This window comes from Mobula hypostoma, chromosome 20 (assembly GCF_963921235.1).
Source record: "Mobula hypostoma chromosome 20, sMobHyp1.1, whole genome shotgun sequence".
Lineage (NCBI taxonomy): Eukaryota > Metazoa > Chordata > Chondrichthyes > Myliobatiformes > Myliobatidae > Mobula > Mobula hypostoma.
In genome coordinates, this window is record NC_086116.1 from 38,296,082 (window position 1) to 38,317,550 (window position 21,469).

At 39.7% G+C, this 21,469-nt stretch overlaps 1 protein-coding gene across 5 annotated transcripts in view; it reads left to right on the top strand.

Moving 5' to 3' along the window:
* The window catches only part of usp6nl (USP6 N-terminal like), a 239,895-nt gene that overhangs the window by 162,377 nt on the left and 56,049 nt on the right, over nt 1-21,469 (top strand). For all 5 annotated transcript variants that reach the window (XM_063072688.1, XM_063072690.1, XM_063072689.1 and 2 more), the window contains 3 exons: nt 1,628-1,708; nt 16,664-16,771; nt 17,547-17,656. In XM_063072688.1, coding sequence (XP_062928758.1) covers nt 1,628-1,708; nt 16,664-16,771; nt 17,547-17,656 — 299 coding nt within the window. The remainder of the gene's footprint in view (nt 1-1,627; nt 1,709-16,663; nt 16,772-17,546; nt 17,657-21,469) is intronic.

The following is a 21,469-nucleotide window of genomic DNA, read 5'->3' on the forward strand; positions in this document are numbered from 1 at the left end:
AACAAATACATTGCCTTGAAAATATATTCAACCCTTACAACTATTTTCACATTTTACTGTCTCATTTTCTAACATATATATATTGAAGTAGGATTTTTTGAGCTAATCTACAAAACATTGTGCATTAGGTCAAATCAAAAGAACAATTCCAAAACCTCTCAACGATTTACTAAACATTCAACCAAAATTGTGAGTCTGTAAAAGTTTTCATCCCCTTTGTAATTACTGCGCTAATTTTCCTCAGGTGCAGTATACCATTACCTTATCAATTCACGCAGCTTTTGATGTAGAAAATTGGTGGATCACCTGCTTTCAATTAATTCATAAGAATAAACACCCCCACTCTCTGTAAGGTCTAACAGTATGATAGATTTTCAACAGACCAAACTAAAATGAAGACAAAAGAGCATTCAAGACAAGTCAGGCAAAATGATAATAGAGAAGCACCAATCTGGGGAAGGCTACAAGATCACCTTAGAGGTACTGAACATATCTTGGAATCCATTGTGGAAAAAGTGGAAAAAATATGAAACCATGGCAACACTAGGTCAGGCCACCCCTTTAAACTTAGTCACCGAAGAAGAATGGCACTTGTAAGAGAGACTACTGTGACACACACAATCACTGAGTGAGCTGCTGAAGTCAGTTGCTGCAACTGGAGATGCAGTTCATGGCTCCACAATCTCTAAGGTAGTTATGGATGAGTGGCAAGAAAGAAGCCTGGCTATAAAACAGCATATCCTTGCCCATAAAGACCGCAAGATAATCAACTAAAAGGTACTGCAAGGATATGAACGAAGGTAATTTGGCAAATGTGACTTAAGTGGAACTTTTTAGCCTCAACACAAAGTGATATGTATGGTGTAAATCTTATACTGTGCTTCAGCCTGGTAATACCATCCCTACTGTAAAGTATGGTGGAGGTAGCTCCATGCTATGGGGACTGGAAATCTGGTCAGGATTGATGGGAAGATGAATGCTGCTAAATACAGAGAGATCATAGATAAAAACCTGCTAGCCTCTACCAGAAAGCTTAAACTGGGGATGAAGTTGATCTTTCAGCAGGACAATGACCAAAAGAACAGAGCAACCATGGAGTGGCTTCAAATGAAGAAAATTGTTTTTTTTGAATGGCTCAGTCAGAGTCCTGACCTTAACCTGATCGAACATCTCTAGCAAGACCTCAAGATTGCTGTCCACTGCCATTCCCCAACTAATCTGGCACAGCTTGAGCAATTGTGCAAGGGGGAATGGGCAAATCCTGCTCCATCACATTGTGCAAAGTTAATAGAGACTTATCCGAAAAGACTATTAGTTGTAATAGTTGGTTCACTAAGTACTGAGCAAAGGAGAGGAATACTTTTGAACTGATAGTTCAGGTTTTCAATTTTTAGTTTTTCATGTTTTACAATTTCCCCTTTTTGAGGGGGTGTCTACTGTGAAAAAAGGAGCATGTGATTCACAAATAAAAATTCTCAGTTAAATTAATCAAAATACGTGGTTGTAATACTCATTTATGTGAACAAAGGGTTGGAGTCTGAATATTTTTTTAAGGCACTGTATATAATTCAGTTAAGTTTTACCTACTTTTAGTGCTTTGTAATGAGTTGTTGACTTGTATTTATAGCTAAAACAAATTGAGATCGAAAGAACGGGAAAATGGTTAAAAATGTTGAAAAGCTGGGACAAGTATAAGAATAGTGAAAAGGTAAGTGATTGGGCAAAAAGGTGATAAAATATAATGCAGGAAAATGTGAGTTTGTTTTAAAGGAAGAAATGATAAAACTGATTCTTAATTTAGTTTTGTTATTGCAATTGATTATTACATAAATCGTGAAAGGCTGCAGAAATCTACAGAAGCAAAGGATTTGGGTATCCTCATACATGCTAAAAGCTAGCTCCTTAGGCAAAACACTCACATATGGATCGAAGAGATATCAGAAAGGCTAATGTGTGCTGGCTTTAATTTAATGAAGGTTGGAATATAAAAGTGATGAACTCTTAATATAAGTGTATGAGGAATTAATAAAACAACATCTTGAATACTGTATAAAGTTTTGGTCTCCTTATTTAAGGAACGATGTGCTGTCATTTGGAGCAAGATTATGAAGATAGGTAAAGGGAAGAGTACAAGCTACTTATTCTGGCTTCCTTTCCAGTCCCAATGAAAGGTTTTGGCCTGAATCTTCAGGTATCTGTTCCCCTCCATGAGTACTGCCTGACCTGCTGAGTTCCTCCAGCATTTTAAGTGTAGCTCAAAAATTTATAGTTTCCTTTTTAATTCAGAACTTGTTTTGTGGAAATTCTTTTTGAACTCTAGACCGTTGCCCATCTAAGAGTAAAACAGGTATTCCAGTGAAGGCAGAATATAAATTTCCAGCTTGATCTTGAAAGAACTGCAGTGATCTTGATCACATGATAAAAGTTGCAGCAATTAATGTCAGTCTACCAGTGTGCTAGCTTGCATCATTCTGTTCTACAAAGCAACTTCTGTCAGAGGGTTACAGAGAGAGGGCAGGAGAATGAGGATGAAAAAGGAAGGATATCAGCCATGATGGAATAGCAGAGCAGACTTGAAGGGCCAAGTAGCCTAATTTTGCCCCTTGTCTCATGGAAAATTTCATAGTAGAAGGGTCACTTAATACACTAACAATGGTTATGAAACTTCACAGTTGCATTGTCATTCAAATGCTGTTTAATATGTTTGGCACAGCATTGTGGGCCAAAGGCATGTATTGTGCTATAGGTTGCTATGTTTCTAATATTTAATCATGAAAGTTTTGCACAAAATTGATCTGAAGCACACACAATGTTAATGTCCAGTGTTAATGTGTAAGCGAAGGTGGAGGTTCAGGTTAAGTAAAATAAATGATCTGGACAATTTTGCTTTGTGTTGAAGAAGTTTTCCATGATTTTTATTGTGAACAAGATTAATGTTGAAGAAGAATGAGCACCGGATAAAGAGACATACAGGATTTTACCTATTCTGTTCCTTGTGTTTAATATTTTTTGCTGAGCATTAATTTGTTTCAGTGGCTTGATTTTTCATGCTGTATGAACTGAGCTAAAAGTTAAGTTTGTTCTGACAGGTGATTGTGCTTTTCTTCACAATGGAATTCTGCTGGAATTAATCATATTGTGTAAATATTTAGACCATAAGACTTAGGAGCAGAATTGGCCATTTGGCCCATTGAGTCTGCTCCACCATTTGATCATAGCTGATGCATTTCCCTCTCAACCTCATCCTCCTGCCTTCTCCCCATTACCTTTCATGCCCTGACCTAGTAAGAATCTTATCAACTTCCGCCTTAAATACACTCAGTGACCTGGCCACAACAGCCACCTGTGGCAACAACTTCCACAGATTCACCACCCTCTTGACAAAAGAAATTCCTCCTCGTCTCTGTTCCAAATAGACGTCCATCTATTCTGAGGCTGTGCCCTCTGGTCCTAAACTACCCCCTATAAGAAACATCTCCACATCCACTCTGTCCAGACCTTTCAACATTCAATAGGTTTCAGAGAAATAACCCTCCCCCCATCCCCTCATTCTTCTGAATACCAGCAAGTACAGGCCCAGAGCCATCAAGCACTCCTCACATGATAAGGTTTTCAATCCCAGAATCACTTTTGTGGACCTCCTTTGTACTTTATCCAATATCAGCATACCCTTTCTTAGATAAAAGGCCCAAAATTGCTCACAATACTCCAGGTAAGATATTGCCAGTGCCTTATAATGTCCAGCTCCTTGCCTTCACATGTGGCTTAGCTACTAAGCCCAGCGGAACTGTTTCTACTGACAGGAGAAAGGTCAAAGATGGGTTACTGGCACCTTTAAACCAGTTGCTTCAGGCAGAAGGGGCTCATCAGCTGTGGTTGGCAGCTCATCTAAGAGAAGGAAAACTCTGATCTCAAATCTCTGCTGCCACACAGCTATACCCACTCATGGGGAAGACTTCAAGAGTAAATCCCAAGGGGAAAGGATTGGAGCTGGAGTCCCTAAGGCAGTCCTACATTGAGTTCAGTGTTACAACTCCTGCAATGGTGCTGGTACCAAACTGTATCGGTCTCTGCGGTTTCTTTGGGCTCATCAGATGCATGGCAGGGCAGCTTGCTACATGAGCAACAGCTTGCTCTGTATATCGTACTACCCAGGTCTGCATAACTAGACAGCTAGGACACAATATCCATGGTCAACTCTGACTGACGGAGGCCTCAGACTCAGATAAAGCCTCCACAATACATCCTTGTTTTTTCTATTCATGTCCTCTCAAAATGAATGCCATTGTTGCATATGCCTTCCTCACCATCGGCTCAATCTGCAAGTTAACCTTTAGGGAATCCTGCACAAGGACTTTGCATCCCAGATTTTTGAATTTTCTCCTATTTTGAAAATAGTCTACCTTTTATTCCTTCTACCAAAGTGCATGACCATATACTTCCCAACATTGTATTCCATAGAAACCATAGAACCATAGAAACTACAGCACAGAAACAGGCCTTTTGGCCCTTCTTGGCTGTGCCAAACCATTTTCTGCCCAGTCCCATTGACCTGCACACGGACTATATCCCTCCATACACCTCCCATCCATGTATCTGTCCAATTTATTTTTTAAATGTTAAAAAAGAACCCGCATTTACCACCTCGTCTGGCAGCTTATTCCATACTCCCACCACTCTCTGTGTGAAGAAGCCCCCCCCCCCAATGTTCCCTTTAAACTTTTCCCCCCCTCACCCTTAACCCATGTCCTCTGGTTTTTTTCTCCCCTTGCCTCAGTGGAAAAAGCCTGCTTGCATTCACTCTTTCTATACCCATCATAATTTTATATACCTGTATCAAATCTCCCCTCATTCTTCTACACTCCAGGGAATAAAGTCCTAACCTATTCAACCTTTCTCTGTAACTGAGTTTCTCAAGTCCCAGCAACATCCTTGTAAACCTTCTCTGCACTCTTTCAACCTTATTTATATCCTTCCTGTAACCAGATTCGGCCTCACCAATGCCTTATACAACCTCATTATAACATTCCAGCTCTTATACTCAATACTTTGATTAATAAAGGCCAATGTACCAAAAGCTCTCTTTACGACGCTATCTACCTGTGACGCCACTTTTAAGGAATTTTGTATCTGTATTCCCAGATCCCTCTGTTCCACTGCACTACTCAGTGCCTTACCATTAACCCTGTATGTTCTACCTTGGTTTGTCCTTCCAACATGCAATACCTCACACTTGTCTGTATTAAACTCCATCTACCACTTTGCCCGTTCTCCTAATCTAAGCCCTTCTGTATCTCCCAGCTTCCTCAGCACAATCTGTTCCTCCAACTGTCTTCGTATCATCTGCAAACTTGGCCACAAAGCCATGAATTCCATCACCCAAATCATTGACATGCAAAATTAGAAAGAAGCGACCCCTTCTTATCTTGCTAAGCAGCCTCATGTATAGCACCTTCCTGCTTGTTATTTCTTCAAAGAATCTCAACAGATTAGTTAGGCAAGATTTTCCCTCAAGGAGACCATGCTGACTACGGCCTATTTTCTCATCTGCCTTCAAAGTACCCCAAAACCTCATCGTTGACATTCAACTCCAATATCTTCCCAACCACTGAGGTTAGACTAACTGGCCCATAATTTTCTTTTTTCTGCCTCCCTCCCTTCTTGAAGAGTGGAGTGACATTTGCAATTTTCCAATCCTCCAGAACCATTCCAGAATCTAGTGATGCTTGAAAGATTTAATCTCTGCCATGGAATTCGATTTTCAGGGCCTTATATAACCGTATTGTTCTCATTGCTAAGCTTGGGAAATATTACTTAAATATACACACTTGAGCATATGATGTAGTGAATTGGTAAACAAACAAGTAAGGCCACCTAACAGTAGTAGTGAGGTCGGAGATGGTGTTAAACAGGAAATTAGAAATGTGTGCAATAAAGGAACAGCAGTTATAATGGGTGACTTCAATCTACATGTAGATTGGGTGAACCAAATTGGTAAAGGTGCTGAGGAAGAGGATTTCTTGGAATGTATGCACGTTGGGTTTTTGAACCAACATGTCGAGGAACCAACTAGAGAGCAGGCTATTCTGGACTGGGTTTTGAGCAATGAGGAAGGGGTAATTAGCAATCTTGTCGTGAGAGGCCCCTTGGGTAAGAGTGACCATAATATGGTGGAATTCTTCATTAAGATGGAGAGTGACATAGTTAATTCAGAAACAAAGGTTCTGAACTTAAAGAGGGGTAACTTTGAAGGTATGAGACGTGAATTAGCTAAGATAGACTGGCAAATGACACTTAAAGGATTGACGGTGGATATGCAATGGCAAGCATTTAAAGGTTGCATGGATGAACTACAACAATTGTTCATCCCAGTTTGGCAAAAGAATAAATCAAGGAAGATAGTGCACCCGTGGCTGACAAGAGAAATTAGGGATAGTATCAATTCCAAAGAAGAAGCATACAAATTGGCCAGAGAAAGTGGCTCACCTGAGGACTGGGAGAAATTCAGAGTTCAGCAGAGGAGGACAAAGGGCTTAATTAGGAAGGGGAAAAAAGATTATGAGAGAAAACTGGCGGGGAACATAAAAACGGACTGTAAAAGCTTTTATAGATATGTAAAAAGGAAAAGACTGGTAAAGACAAATGTAGGTTCCCTGCAGACAGAAACAGGTGAATTGATTATGGGGAGCAAGGACATGGCAGACCAATTGAATAATTACTTTGGTTCTGTCTTCACTAAGGAAGACATAAATAATCTTCCAGAAATAGTAGGGGACAGAGGGTCCAGTGAGATGGAGGAACTGAGCGAAATACATGTTAGTAGGGAAGTGGTGTTAGGTAAATTGAAGGGATTGAAGGCAGATAAATCCCCAGGGCCAGATGGTCTGCATTCTAGAGTGCTTAAGGAAGTAGCCCAAGAAATAGTGGATGCATTAGTGATAATTTTTCAAAACTCGTTAGATTCTGGACTAGTTCCTGAGGATTGGAGGGTGGCTAATGTAACTCCACTTTTTAAAAAAGGAGGGAGAGAGAAACCGGGGAATTATAGACCGGTTAGCCTAACGTCGGTGGTGGGGAAACTGCTGGAGTCAGTTATCAAGGATGTGATAACAGCACATTTGGAAAGCAGTGAAATGATCGGACAAAGTCAGCATGGATTTGTGAAAGGAAAATCATGTCTGACGAATCTCATAGAATTTTTTGAGGATGTAACTAGGAGAGTGGATAGGGGAGAACCAGTGGATGTGGTATATTTGGATTTTCAAAAGGCTTTTGACAAGGTCCCACACAGGAAATTAGTGTGCAAACTTAAAGCACATGGTATTGGGGGTAAGGTATTGGTGTGGGTGGAGAATTGGTTAGCAGACAGGAAGCAAAGAGTGGGAATAAACGGGACCTTTTCAGAATGGCACGAAGCTGGGTGGCAGTGTTAGCTGTGAGGAGGATGCTAAGAGGATGCAGGGTGACTTGGATAGGTTGGGTGAGTGGGCAAATTCATGGCAGATGCAATTTAATGTGGATAAATGTGAAGTTATCCACTTTGGTGGCAAAAATAGGAAAACAGATTATTATCTGAATGGTGGCCGATTAGGAAAAGGGGAGGTGCAACGAGACCTGGGTGCCATTATACACCAGTCATTGAAAGTGGGCATACAGGTACAGCAGGCGGTGAAAAAGGCGAATGGTATGCTGGCATTTATAGCGAAAGGATTCGAGTACAGGAGCAGGGAGGTACTACTGCAGTTGTACAAGGCCTTGGTGAGACCGCACCTGGAGTATTGTGTGCAGTTTTGGTCCCCTAATCTGAGGAAAGATATCCTTGCCATAGAGGGAGTACAAAGAAGGTTCACCAGATTGATTCCTGGGATGGCAGGACTTTCATATGATGAAAGACTGGATGAACTGGGCTTGTACTCGTTGGAATTTAGAAGATTGAGGGGGGATCTGATTGAAACGTATAAGATCTTAAAGGGATTGGACAGGCAAGATGCAGGAAGATTGTTCCCGATGTTGGGGAAGTCCAAAACGAGGGGCCACAGTTTGAGGATAGAGGGGAAGCCTTTTAGGACCGAGATTAGGAAAAACTTCTTCACACAGAGAGTGGTGAATCTGTGGAATTCTCTGCCACAGGAAACAGTTGAGGCCAGTTCATTGGCTATATTTAAGAGGGAGTTAGATATGGCCCTTGTGGCTACGGGGGTCAGGGGGTATGGAGGGAAGGCTGGGGCGGGGTTCTGAGTTGGATGATCAGCCATGATCATAATAAATGGCGGTGCAGGCTCGAAGGGCCGAATGGCCTACTCCTGCACCTATTTTCTATGTTTCTATGTAAAGTTACATGTCATCTCAGTTGGTTCTGAAGCTTTGTGATCAGACCTGTTGCAAATTATGAAAGAATTACAACATTCAACACTAGGTTAGTAATATTTTATTAAAATCAGCTCCTGAATTGATGCAAGAAAAATGAAAAATAAGTTGGATGTTGTTGGATGTATATTTACTTCCTTTTCAGTTTTTAAAATCTACAAAGTACTTTGAATATTCACCAGAAATGAACTTAATAAAGACTGGAAAATTTAATGTAGATACCTTATCCACATATTGTCACAAATGCAAATGTTCCAGTCAAGTGGAAATTGTTATCACCTCATTCATTTATATAATCCCCTTTGCCACACACAATGGTTAGGCACATTACACAATATAATAGAATCATTAATTATGCATTGGATTCTTTAATTCCCTGGTAGATGCAGTCTCACCAAGCATTTTGTCGTCTAAAATCAAAAAAACTGCAAAGGCTGGTAATATTAAATGAAAACACAAAGTGAAGTCGGTGAAAAAGCATGTAACGAGAGAAACAGTTAATCTCAAATGAATGTGGAACGCTTAGTTACAGAGGAGGAGGGAGAATGGAGAGAACAAATGGAGTTTTTGCTGGGGTGGAGACTGAGAAGAACTGAGTAGTGCAAATGGTGATGGTGTTGGCCGAGTGGTGATTTTTTCTAGATTACAAATAAGGAGTGCAGAAAGGAGATAGCCTCATGACATGGTGCTGTAACCGCATCCTTTCCCTCTGTGTCAGCAAGGCAATAGAGCTGGTCATTGGCTGCAGGAAAGTTCGATTTCAACACATGTTCCTGTCACATTGGAAGTCAACAAAGTTGAGCGTTTCAAGTTCCTGGGAATGAGCATCACCAATAACTAGTCCTGGTCCAACCAATTAATGCCACGGCCATGAAAGCTCACCAACACATCTACTTCCTCAGGAGACTAAAGAAATTTGGTATTCTCCTTTGGGAAGACAAAGCAGGGTTGGACACAAATAGAAGGACAAAACCAGTGTGGTAGTTCACTGAGGAATATGGTGGAACAGAGGGATCAAAGGGAAAGGAAAGTGGCATCACAGGTTGATAGAGTCGTAAAGAAAGCTTTTGGCACATTGACCTTTGTAAATCAAAGTACTGAGTACAGGAGTTGGGATGTTATGATGAAGTTGTTATGATGATGAGGCCTAATTTGGAGTATTGTGAGCAGTTCTGGTCACTGACGTACAGGAAAGAAGTCAGTAAGATTGAAAGAGTGCAGAGAAAATTTACAAGGAAGTTGCCAGGACTTGAGGGCCTGAGTTATGGGGAAAGGTTGAGTAAGTTGGGACTTTATTTCCCAGAGCGTAGGAGAATGAGAGGAGATTTACAAAATTATGAGAGGTTTAGATAGAGTAAATGCAAGTGGGCTTTTACCATTGAGGTTCTGTGAGGCTAGAACTAGAGGTTCTGTGTTAAGCGTGAAATTTGTAAGGGGAGCATATGAGAGGGTGGTCAACATGTGGAACAAGCTACAGGTGGAAGTGGTGGATGCAGGTTCAATTTCAACACTTAACAGAAACTTAGATAAGTGTATGGATGGAACGGCTGTGGTCCACGTGCTGGTCAATGAAACAAAGCAGAATAATAGTTCAACATGGACTAGATGGGCTGAAAGGCCTTTTTCTATTAAGTAGTATTCTATTACTCTATGACCCCTATTGATTTTATTCAATGAAGTATAGAAACCATTCTATTCAGAAGCATCAAAGTAAATTTATTTTCAAAGTACATGTATGTCACCATATGCTACCTTGAGATTAATTTTCTTGTAGACATTTACAGTAAAAAAAGAAATACAATAAAATTTATGGTAAAACTATAAAAAACAAGGACTGACAACAAATGTGCAAAATAAGACATTGTGCAAGTATGAGAAAAGTAAATAAATAATACAGAGAACATGAGTTGTAGAGTCCTTGAAGTCTATTGCTTGTGGAGCCAGTTCAGTGTTGAAGTGTGTGAAATTCTCCAAACTAGTTGAGGAGCATGATGGTTTGGTATGGTAGCTTCTCTGCCTATAACTGCAGAGTTGTGGATGCAGCTCAGCACATCGTGGAAAGCAGCCTCCCTTCCATGGACTCTGCACTTCTCACTGCCTCAGTAAAGCAGCCAGCTTAATCAAAGACCATACCCATCCCAGACATCTTCTCTCCACAAAACCTTCTTTCAAGCAGAAGCAAAAATCTGAATGCATGTACAACTAAGCTCAAAGACAGGTTTTATACTTACAAACACATGGATTTTCTCCCCCAGGGTTAAAGAATCGAAAACCAGAGGGTATAGTTTTAAAGTGAGATGGAAAAAATGTAACATGAATATGAGGGGCAATTTCAAATTGAATTCTAAATGTGAAATAAACTTTGAAATTTGAAATTCATTTAGCTTACACTTATTAGGGTGAACTATCCAAAGCAAATATAATTTGAAAATTTTGGGAGTGCTTGAAAAATTTAGCAGGTACTTTCATATTTAATTTTCATAATAATGTCGATACTTTCAAGAATAGTACATGTGCAATGCCAGCCATTCCAAACTTTGCAATCACACTAAGCCACTTTTTTTTATTTCCCACTGTAGTGAAAATCTGTTTGAAGGGGGATGGGAGAAAAGCAACAAGTTTCATGTGCAGGATGAGTTCAAGTAGTTTCTTTATGAAGGAGTTCCTCAGTGAGAGTTTCTCCAGGATAGTAATCACAAGGTGAACTGTGAGTGCAGTAAACTAAATTGAAAGAAGTCCAGGTGAACTGCTTTTTTTTTAAAGAATGAGCTTTTGAATCCCTCAGTGGTGAGAATAAAAGAGGTAAATGGACACATATTGCATCTCCTGTGGTTACATGGGACAGTGGAAATAGAAGGGTGAGCCAGAGCACTACCAAGGTAATAATTACTTTGGTTCTGTCTTCACTAAGGAGGACATAAATAATCTTCCAGAAATAGTAAGGGACAGAGGGTCCAGTGAGATGGAGGAACTGAGCGAAATACATGTTAGTAGGGAAGTGGTGTTAGGTAAATTGAAGGGATTGAAGGCAGATAAATCCCCAGGGCCAGATGGTCTGCATCCCAGAGTGCTTAAGGAAGTGGCCCAAGAAATAGTGGATGCATTAGTGATAATTTTTCAAAACTCGTTAGATTCTGGACTAGTTCCTGAGGATTGGAGGGTGGCTAATGTAACCCCACTTTTTAAAAAAGGAGGGAGAGAGAAACCGGGGAATTATAGGCCGGTTAGCCTAACGTCGGTGGTGGGGAAACTGCTGGAGTCAGTTATCAAGGATGTGATAACAGCACATTTGGAAAGCGGTGAAATGATCGGACAAAGTCAGCATGGATTTGTGAAAGGAAAATCATGTCTGACGAATCTCATAGAATTTTTTGAGGATGTAACTAGTAGAGTGGATAGGGGAGAACCAGTGGATGTGGTATATTTGGATTTTCAAAAGGCTTTTGACAAGGTCCCACATAGGAGATTAGTGTGCAAACTTAAAGCACACGGTATTGGGGGTAAGGTATTGGTGTGGGTGGAGAATTGGTTAGCAGACAGGAAGCAAAGAGTGGGAATAAACGGGACCTTTTCAGAATGGCAGGAGGTGACTAGTGGGGTACCGCAAGGCTCAGTGCTGGGACCCCAGTTGTTTACAATATATATTAATGACTTGGATGAGGGAATTAAATGCAGCATCTCCAAGTTTGCGGATGACACGAAGCTGGGTGGCAGTGTTAGCAGTGAGGAGGATGCTAAGAGGATGCAGGGTGACTTGGATAGGTTGGGTGAGTGGGCAAACTCATGGCAGATGCAATTTAATGTGGATAAATGTGAAGTTATCCACTTTGGTGGCAAAAATAGGAAAACAGATTATTATCTGAATGGTGGCCGATTAGGAAAAGGGGAGGTGCAACGAGACCTGGGTGTCATTATACACCAGTCATTGAAAGTGGGCATGCAGGTACAGCAGGCGGTGAAAAAGGCGAACGGTATGCTGGCATTTATAGCGAGAGGATTCGAGTACAGGAGCAGGGAGGTACTACTGCAGTTGTACAAGGCCTTGGTGAGACCACACCTGGAGTATTGTGTGCAGTTTTGGTCCCCTAATCTGAGGAAAGACATCTTTGCCATAGAGGGAGTACAAAGAAGGTTCACCAGATTGATTCCTGGGATGGCAGGTCTTTCATATGAAGAAAGACTGGATGAACTGGGCTTGTACTCGTTGGAATTTAGAAGATTGAGGGGGGATCTGATTGAAACGTATAAGATCCTAAAGGGATTGGACAGGCTAGATGCAGGAAGATTGTTCCCGATGTTGGGGAGGTCTAGAACGAGGGGTCACAGTTTGAGGATAGAGGGGAAGCCTTTTAGGACCGAGGTTAGGAAAAACTTCTTCACACAGAGAGTGGTGAATCTGTGGAATTCTCTGCCACAGCAAACTGTTGAGGCCAGTTCATTAGCTATGTTTAAAAGGAAGTTAGATATGGCCCTTGTGGCTACAGGGGTCAGGGGGTATGGAGGGAAGGCTGGGTTCTGAGTTGGATGATCAGCCATGATCATAATAAATGGCGGTGCAGGCTCGAAGGGCCGAATGGCCTACTCCTGCACCTATTTTCTATGTTTCTATGTTTCTATGTAACAAATACTTTGGAAAGCTCAGAGGAGAGAATGGATCTGTTGGTGGGAACTCGAGGTGATGGTATAAGCGGAGTTATTGAAGTGGAGGCTGGTTGGGTAGAAGGTGAGGGCCAGTAGATACCTGTCCCCCTCCTCTAGAGAGAAGGGGGTAGGGTTTGAGATCAGCAGTTTTGGAAATGGAACAGGCACTGTTGAGAGTCGTAACTGTGGCACCGGAGAAACCATCATTAAGGGTAGAAATTACATCACAAGCAGTGTTGTGGAAGTTACCCTTAGGATGAATTTGGAGAGGCTGGAGTCATTACTAGATGCTCCTCCTTCCACCTTCCTTCAATGACTTTGAACAAAGACACAAGAAATAACATTTACAAGTACAGTGGATTCTGGTTAATTGGAATACATTAACATTTTGGCCCAATTAACTGGCTGCCCCAATTAGCCAACATTTCATGGAAATAGTTAAGAAGGTATAAAAAAAAAGCCAAACTACTGTTTAACCAAATAATTTATTTCCATTCTCTCAGTATCAGCTCCCAATACTTTTCATTGCACTTAGAACTAATTACCATTTATATTGGGTAGGTTCTCTGTGACCACACCTTGGAATACCATTTCGACGGGTGGGTTAAACCAGGTGAGGATAGCCAGCAGAATCATACCCCTGTGAGATAGGGATATGCCTGCCCTAGCATTTGAAGTCAGCTCTGGCGGACTAGGCTGGTAAGATCCACAGTGAGAATGATACCTGAACATGGAGGATTGGCTTACTGACAGAAAGCACTGAAATAGGGTGAATGGGCCTTTTCTAGGGCAGTAGGCTGTGATTAGTAGGATATTAAAGGACTCAGTACTGGGGCCTCTATTATTTACAGTCTTATTAATGACTTCAATGCAAGCATGAAGTGCACTGTATCTACTTTGAATTTACATAGTTGGATAGGAAAGCAAGCTGTGAGGATAAGACTCTACAAAAGGATATTGATAAAACACATTAGGTTGGAATATAATGTGGGGAAATATGGATTCTCCATTCTGGTAGGAAGAATAGGAAAGCATGTTATTGTTTGAATGTTATAAAGCCACACATTGTGGATGTATAGAGGGACTTAGGTGTTCCAGTGTATGAAACGGTAAATTAAGCATTGAGAAAGAAAAATTGAATATTGACTTTTATAGTAAAAGGGTGGTGTATAAAATGGAGGAAGTCTTTACTACATGTGTTTTGGGTGTTAGCAGTACTTTATCTGAGGTACAATGTGCAACTTTGGATTCAATGTTTAAGGAAATATGGAAACGCCAATGTCCTTGAATGGAAAATCCTACAAAAAGTAGTGGATACAACCCACTCCATCACAGGTAAAGCCCTCCCCACCATTGAGCACATCTACATGTAATGCTGTTGCAGGAAAGCAGCATCCATCATCAGGATCCCCCACCACCCAGAACTTACTCTTTTCTTGCTGCTCCCATCAGGAAGAAGGTACAGGAGCCATAGAACTCACACAGCCAGGTTCCGGAACAGTTATTAGCCCTTAACCATTAGGTTCTTGAACCAAAGGCGAAAACCTCACTCAACTTCACTTGCCCCATTGAAATGTTCCCACAACCCATGGACTCACTTTCAAGGCTCTTCATCTTATGTTCTAGATATATATTGCTTATTTATCTATTGTTTTTTTTTCTCTCTCTCCCTCTCTCTCTGTGCACACTGGGTGTTTGACAGTCGTCTTTTGTTTTTAATGGGTTCTCTTGGGTTTCTTAGTTTTGTAGCTGCCCGTAAGGAGACAAATCCCAAGGTTAATAATAAAATGTATTTTGAATTTTAAACTACTTTCTTTTTGTGTTTGTACAGTTTGTTGTCTTTTGCACATTGGTTGAATGCCTAGTTGGTGTGGTCTTTCACTGATTCTGTTATAGTTATTACTCTCTGGATTTATTAAGTATGCCTGCAGGACAGTGAATATCAGGGTTGAATATGGTTACATATACATACTTTGATAATAAATTTACTTACAGCTTTTAACTTTAAACTTGCATTAGAGGCAACTCAGAGAAGGTTCAGAAGATTGATTCCTGTGTTGAAGGGATTGCCTAATGAGACAAGGCTAAGCAGGTTGAGCCTCTAAGACAGACATTCCCAATCTGAGGTCCACAGAATCCTCAGTTAATGGTAGAGTTTCATGGCATAATAAAAACTGGGGACCCCTGCTCTAGGAGATAATTTTATTAAAGCCTATAGGATGCTAAGCCTGCCAGACAAGAAAGAAGGTTGATACTGAGAGGATCTTTCCTCATGGGGCATTCTGGAAGTAAAAGGCTTTGTTTCAGAGTGAGAGGTGCACATTTAAGATGGAGATGAGAGGGAATTTATTACCTGGCCATGAATCTTTGAATTTTTCTATCCCAGAGAGCTCTGGAGGGTGGATTATTGAATCTGTGCCAAAATAGGTGTTCAGACTTTTGGTTGATAGGGAATTCAGAGATTATGTTGAACAGGTGGAATCAGTGCCTACATCGGAACAGCTACGATTTTATTTAATGATGGAGCAATCTTAATAAGCATTTGGCCATTCTGTTTCTAGTTTTTGTATTCTTATATTCCATATGAGAGTATTGTCTAACCAAGGTCTTTTGTTATTTCAAAGTTTGAATTTAATTTATTAACAAAGCACAAAGACTGTGTATCACTATATACTACCTTGTGATTTATTTTCTTACGGGCATTCACAGTAGAAAATATAAATATACAAACATAATAGAATCAATGAACATCTACACGCAGGCGGATAAACAACCAATCTGCAAAAGAAGACAAACTGCAAATAAAAATCCAAATCATAATAAATAAATATATCAATAAATAATATTGAGAACATAAGTTGTGGAGTCATTTTAACCAATTCCGTTTTCCAGATGGTAAGTTTGTGAATTAAGAATCATTTGAGTTTTCCAACCATTGATGGCCAGTGAGCAGACTGTCTAGTTCATAACTCTTGCTGCTGCTGATGCAGTCATTAATCAAGTCATGATTCCAAAATGTTGTTCTTGGAAAAGTTAAAACAGATGATGAGATCAGTAAGTCACATTACTATAACATAGTGCTTTGTTTAAACAGGCACTGCAAAGTTTTAAAAAACTTTAGCAGGTAATCTTTCCAGGAAACAAAGGGCGCAGAACACATATAGTGGAAACAAAAGGTGCAGAACACATATAGTGGAAGTATTGGTAACTTATGAGATTCTGTGTTGTGTGGCTCCATTTACCAGTACATTTGAGTTTGTAGGAGCTTTTTCAACCCAGTAGTGCTGAGAATTTGATCTCCATGTCAGACCCGTTTATCATGCTAATGTTAGTTACCTTAACTCTCCTCTTTCCATCCACCACACGCTTCACTTCTCTTGCACCAGCCTCTAGCGAGACTAGAAAATGGAAAAACTATTCACGCCGAAATGTTGTTCTAAGCATACTAAAATTATTAAGTAGCCTGATATAAGCCCTCTAGTTGGTAAAATTTCTTTGTCTCAATTTTATAATTAGAACTACTTGTGATTTATATTCATAAAAGATGGATCATTTTGCAGCATTCCAAGGTTGGAAATACAATAATGCTGTTTGAGTAAATTGCCTGAGTATTATGATGGAAGACAATTTATTTCTTTTTAACTTTGATTCAAAGGTGGTGAGGAGAATTTATAAGGGAATCCCACTGCAGCTGAGGGGAGAGGTCTGGTCATTACTTCTGGAAATACAAAAAATAAAACAGGAAAAAAAGGACTTGTATGATGTAAGTTTCCAGCAATGTCTGATATTTTTAACCGCAAGAACCATGATAGAATGTTATATTTTACTTTCAATACAAGTTAAGAATAAAATGGTAATCATGGATTTTTCTACCTTTTTGTAAGCATCTTTATAAATCGGTCTTTAATCGTTAATTTCACACTTTTCTCACAACCACATTTGCTAATTTGTTACTTCCCCTATCTCTAAACTGAGGATTGAGCTGAAAGTCTTGAGGTTATTTTATTCAATTGATAAGAGTTATGTTGAATGAAAACCAGTTTCGGTTGCAGTACACAAATGTACAAACACACACACCCTTTCTTTGACATTACCTACCTGTTGGTCCTTGACTCAAGCATATATACTGACAAAAGTTACTGACTGCTGTAAGGCATGTGAAGGATAACTAAGCTCATGCACGTGCACTGCTGTTAGAAAATTGGTAATGAACATCTGTCCTGATGAAGGCTCTTGGCCCGAAATGTCGACTGTACTCTTCCATAGATGCTGCCTGACCTGCAGCTTCCTGCAGCATTTTGTATGGGTTGCTTAAAGAACATCAAATAGTTTATATCAACACTACATTTTAATTGCACTGAAGCTTTTCATAATATGTGAATGATTTGAAGCTTATTAAATAAGCATTAACTTGTGTCTGTTAAAAGTAAAATGATTTAGCTTTAAATATTTTAGCTTTGCCTTATTTTGTTACAAACATTGTGGTCAAATTATAAACTTATTTCTTTTCTCTTTAACTTCTTTTATAAAAAACAAAGAAACTCAAGTACAGAGCACGAGCAACATCTCCTGATATCAGGCAGATCGACCTCGATGTGAACCGTACTTACAGGGACCATATCATGTTCAGGGAAAGATATGGAGTCAAGTAAGGAATTTTATCTTATCCATTCATTTTTGTTGTGCATTTAATTACAATCTGCTTGTCATAGTCATTGTAATATTTTTCACCTTGAAAACATTCACACAGACGTAACCACTTCCTTGCCCTTACATGTGAAAGGAAAAATAATCAATCATACAGGACTGATCGTCTTTTAATTGAAATATCCATCTTGCTTAGATGAGTGTAGCTCCAATAACTGTCAGGCCAGGGAAAAGCAAACCATATGACTTCCATCTATGTATATTTTCCACAATAAGTATTTATTTCTTCCATCCACCGATGCATTGCAGACCTCATCTGGCTGCATTTCCTGAGCCTGTGTCCACTGCCATACACAGCAGCAAGAGCAACTGACTTAAGGTTCTGCTATTCCTGAATATCTTCATCACATAAATTGCAACAGTAAAAGGCAGGGTGCCATCAACGTCCTCGAGCTTAATTAGGGATTGGAAATAACTTTATCAGCATTGCCTACATTATGCTTATGAATTTTTTTTAAAAAAGATGCTTCGCAAAGTGGCTTCAAATAGTGTATATGATAGTATTGCATCTATTTTCTAAATATTCATATTATACCCTTGTTAATTTCAAACTAGATTTGCAGTTCCTCAATCACGCTGGAGCGTGATTCTGCTCAGAATTGTGGATATGATTTGGTGTCTTGCTGCTGCACGTTGTACTGCCAAGATGTTTGAAAGTGCTGCCTTTATTTTGATTTTTGTTAATATTGTAGCCTCATTAAATTACTGTTGGTTTCTATATTTCATTTTATTTACAGCTTTCTGTACTTCATTTTTTTGTATGTATTTAAAAGTTTTTATTTGAACAGTGAATACTAATGACCTCATTAGTTAGGGCAAAGATAGTGGTGGGTGGTATTGACGTCTCTCAGGAAACTAATTAACATTAATCTTTTCCCCGTCAAACTCTCCAGTGTGTTTGCTCTGATTGGTCTTTATTTAGTTTTCCTTCCATATCAGACCTAATAAAAATTATAATGTTATCAACGTTATGTCAACAATGATTTCAAGTTAGCACAAAGAAAAAATAAATAATAATTCTGTATGATGGCAATTCTTGGAACAAATGAATGAGAGTCAATTTTCAGTTATTTTCGACGTACATAGAATTAGATGTAGGTATTGGAATTACAATCCAACTATATGAACTTTTTGTTTGCTATTGCATTGTAAAAGGATAAGAACCCCATTTTAATTGTGATGTTCCTTCATTTATTATCACTATTGAAAAAGTTGTAAATTGAAAGAAATTAATGTTAGTTCCTTTTCACCAACAAACTAAATGCAGACCCATATTCTCATAACACCCACCCCCCCACCAATTCTACCACTGACAGGAGGAATTTACAGTGGCCAGTTACATGAGGTTAATGTAAGATTAGTGTAAACAGGTGGTTGATGGGCAGCAGAGACTTGGGCTGACAGACCTCTGTTTATTTAACATCACCTTGCCACATAGCTAGAAATGCATAGTAACTAGGCAATGTTACCACCTGTTTGTTTTTTTTAGGAGTTGGGCTGGACGGGAGATACTTTACCCCACCTCACTTCGTTCTCTCTTGCTTTTAGGGGGAAAATTATGTCAGAGCTTTTGACTACCCTGGCCTCCTAGTGTAAAGCCACATATTCAGTAGTTCCTCAGCCACTGCCATTTTCACAGTAGCCCCACAAGCCTGTGTATTAATATCCACTGCTGAAGTGAAAATCTAGAGACATCTCGGATTTTATTTGGAAGGGCAACCTTTGATGCAGCAATAAAGGTGGTTAGTTTTGGACTTTGCTCTGTGGAGCTTCTGCGCTGGTGTTTGGGAGCTCAGATTGACCTCTGGTGACTACACTACCTTCTTTTGAGCTAAGAACATCATTAGCCTGTGGTGTGTTTGGCAGAATTGAACAAGTTCTGTTTCTGTGAACAGTTTTCAACTTCAGGAGTATGCTTGCCTTGTAACTGTGCAGTAACAACCTGGCTTAAGGCACAATTGATTAAGTATAAATCTTTCTCATCACAAAGTCATCTATTACCAGTGTTATCTACCAGCTCCTGTGATCACATAGAGTAAAATAAATTGACTGAAGACTGGCATTAACCAAAAGACATGGGAGCAGAATGAGGCCACTCAGCCTATTGAGAATGTCCCGCCGTTCCATCATGGCTGATTTATTATCCCTCTTCACCCCATTCTCTTACCTTCTCCCCGTAACCTTTTGTGGCCTTCCTAATCAAGAACCTAACAATTTCTGCTTTAATATGCCCATAAACTTCGCTTCTGTAGTTGTCTGTGGCAATGTATTACACAGATTTCCCACCGTCTGGTTAAATTTCTGTTGTAAAAGTACATCCCTCTATTCTGAGGTTGTGTTCTCTTCTCTTCTCCTAAACTCCCCGCTATAGGAAACATCCTCTCCACATTCATTCTATTCAGGCCGTTCAATATTCGATGGATTTCAATGAGATTCCCTCGCCCCCCCCCCGCCATTGTCTAAACTCTAGCAAGTACAGCCTGAGAGCCACCAAATGCACCTCATACATTAACTATTTCATTCCCAGAATCATTCTCATGAACCTCTAGACGAGAAAAGATCTCGTGTTTTCCCAATGTATATGTTTAATAAACTCTTCTCGGGCTTCCAGCCGGGTGCAGATATCAATTTTAACTGATGTTTTGATGACAGGCTCTGCCATCATCTTCAGGGATGATGCCCAGGCACATCTAGTCCAGTGGTATATGCCTCCTGTAGACCCTCTCCAATGCCAGCACATCCTTCCTTAGATGAGGGGCCCAGAATTGCTTACAGTTCTCCAAACATGATCTGACCAATGCCTTCACATTACATTCCTACTTTAATATTCTCAAAATGAATGTTAACATTGTATTATGGTGGGAACTTGAGAAAAGGACAAGCCGGAAGAATGTATTGGTCAGTGAGTACTTTAAGGATGGCACTGAGTGTCACATTTAATCTGACAGTTTTGACCAGTAGTGGTAAGCCTTTCTGAGTTTAGAAATTTTATTTTAAATTCTCTTGTGTTCCATAGTAATTTGGAATAGAGATTATCATTGATTAACGAATTAGTACAAATAATTATGGACTTTTTTGAAGTATAACAGAGACAAATTGAAATAAATTAAGCATTTTAGAAAACCTTTCAGCAACTATTAATATTAATCTTTTATAAAGACAATTGGAAAAATAGCATAATTTCTAAATAGTATTGTTATTGTAACATTTACTATCCAAATATTAATGTGTACACTGGACCTGTGTCTAGCTGGTGCCAAGCCAGCTTGAGCTGTTTCCTCTGAAAACATCTTGCTGCTCTCAGGTTGTAAAAAATCATTTGCGCTTCATTTGGCAGTAAAGATAATCATTATGTATCTGTTTATTATGAATGGGATTTAAAGAGGGGAGGTGCTGCATGGCGTGTAAGAAACAAATTTTTGCATGTATCATCTTGACTGCACTTACCATAGGTCCACTAACCCTGGTAGACATTGACTTGAAAGTATACAACCCATGATGGAAGTGCCTAGGACTGTAATGCATCGGAAGCAGAACAAGAATCAGAATATCACCACGTCGCCCTGGCCAGCAGAAATAATAAATGATGATATGTACTTCTCCAAGCATGCTGTTCATTTATAATGTGTGTGAAAGCTAGTCCTAATATCAGTGGTGGTTGTAATCAACTCAAAGTGACAGCAGTTACTGTGATTGTGAATGATTGTCTTATCTTTTGCACTTAACTGTTGGGAGTTTCCTTCTATTATTGGCC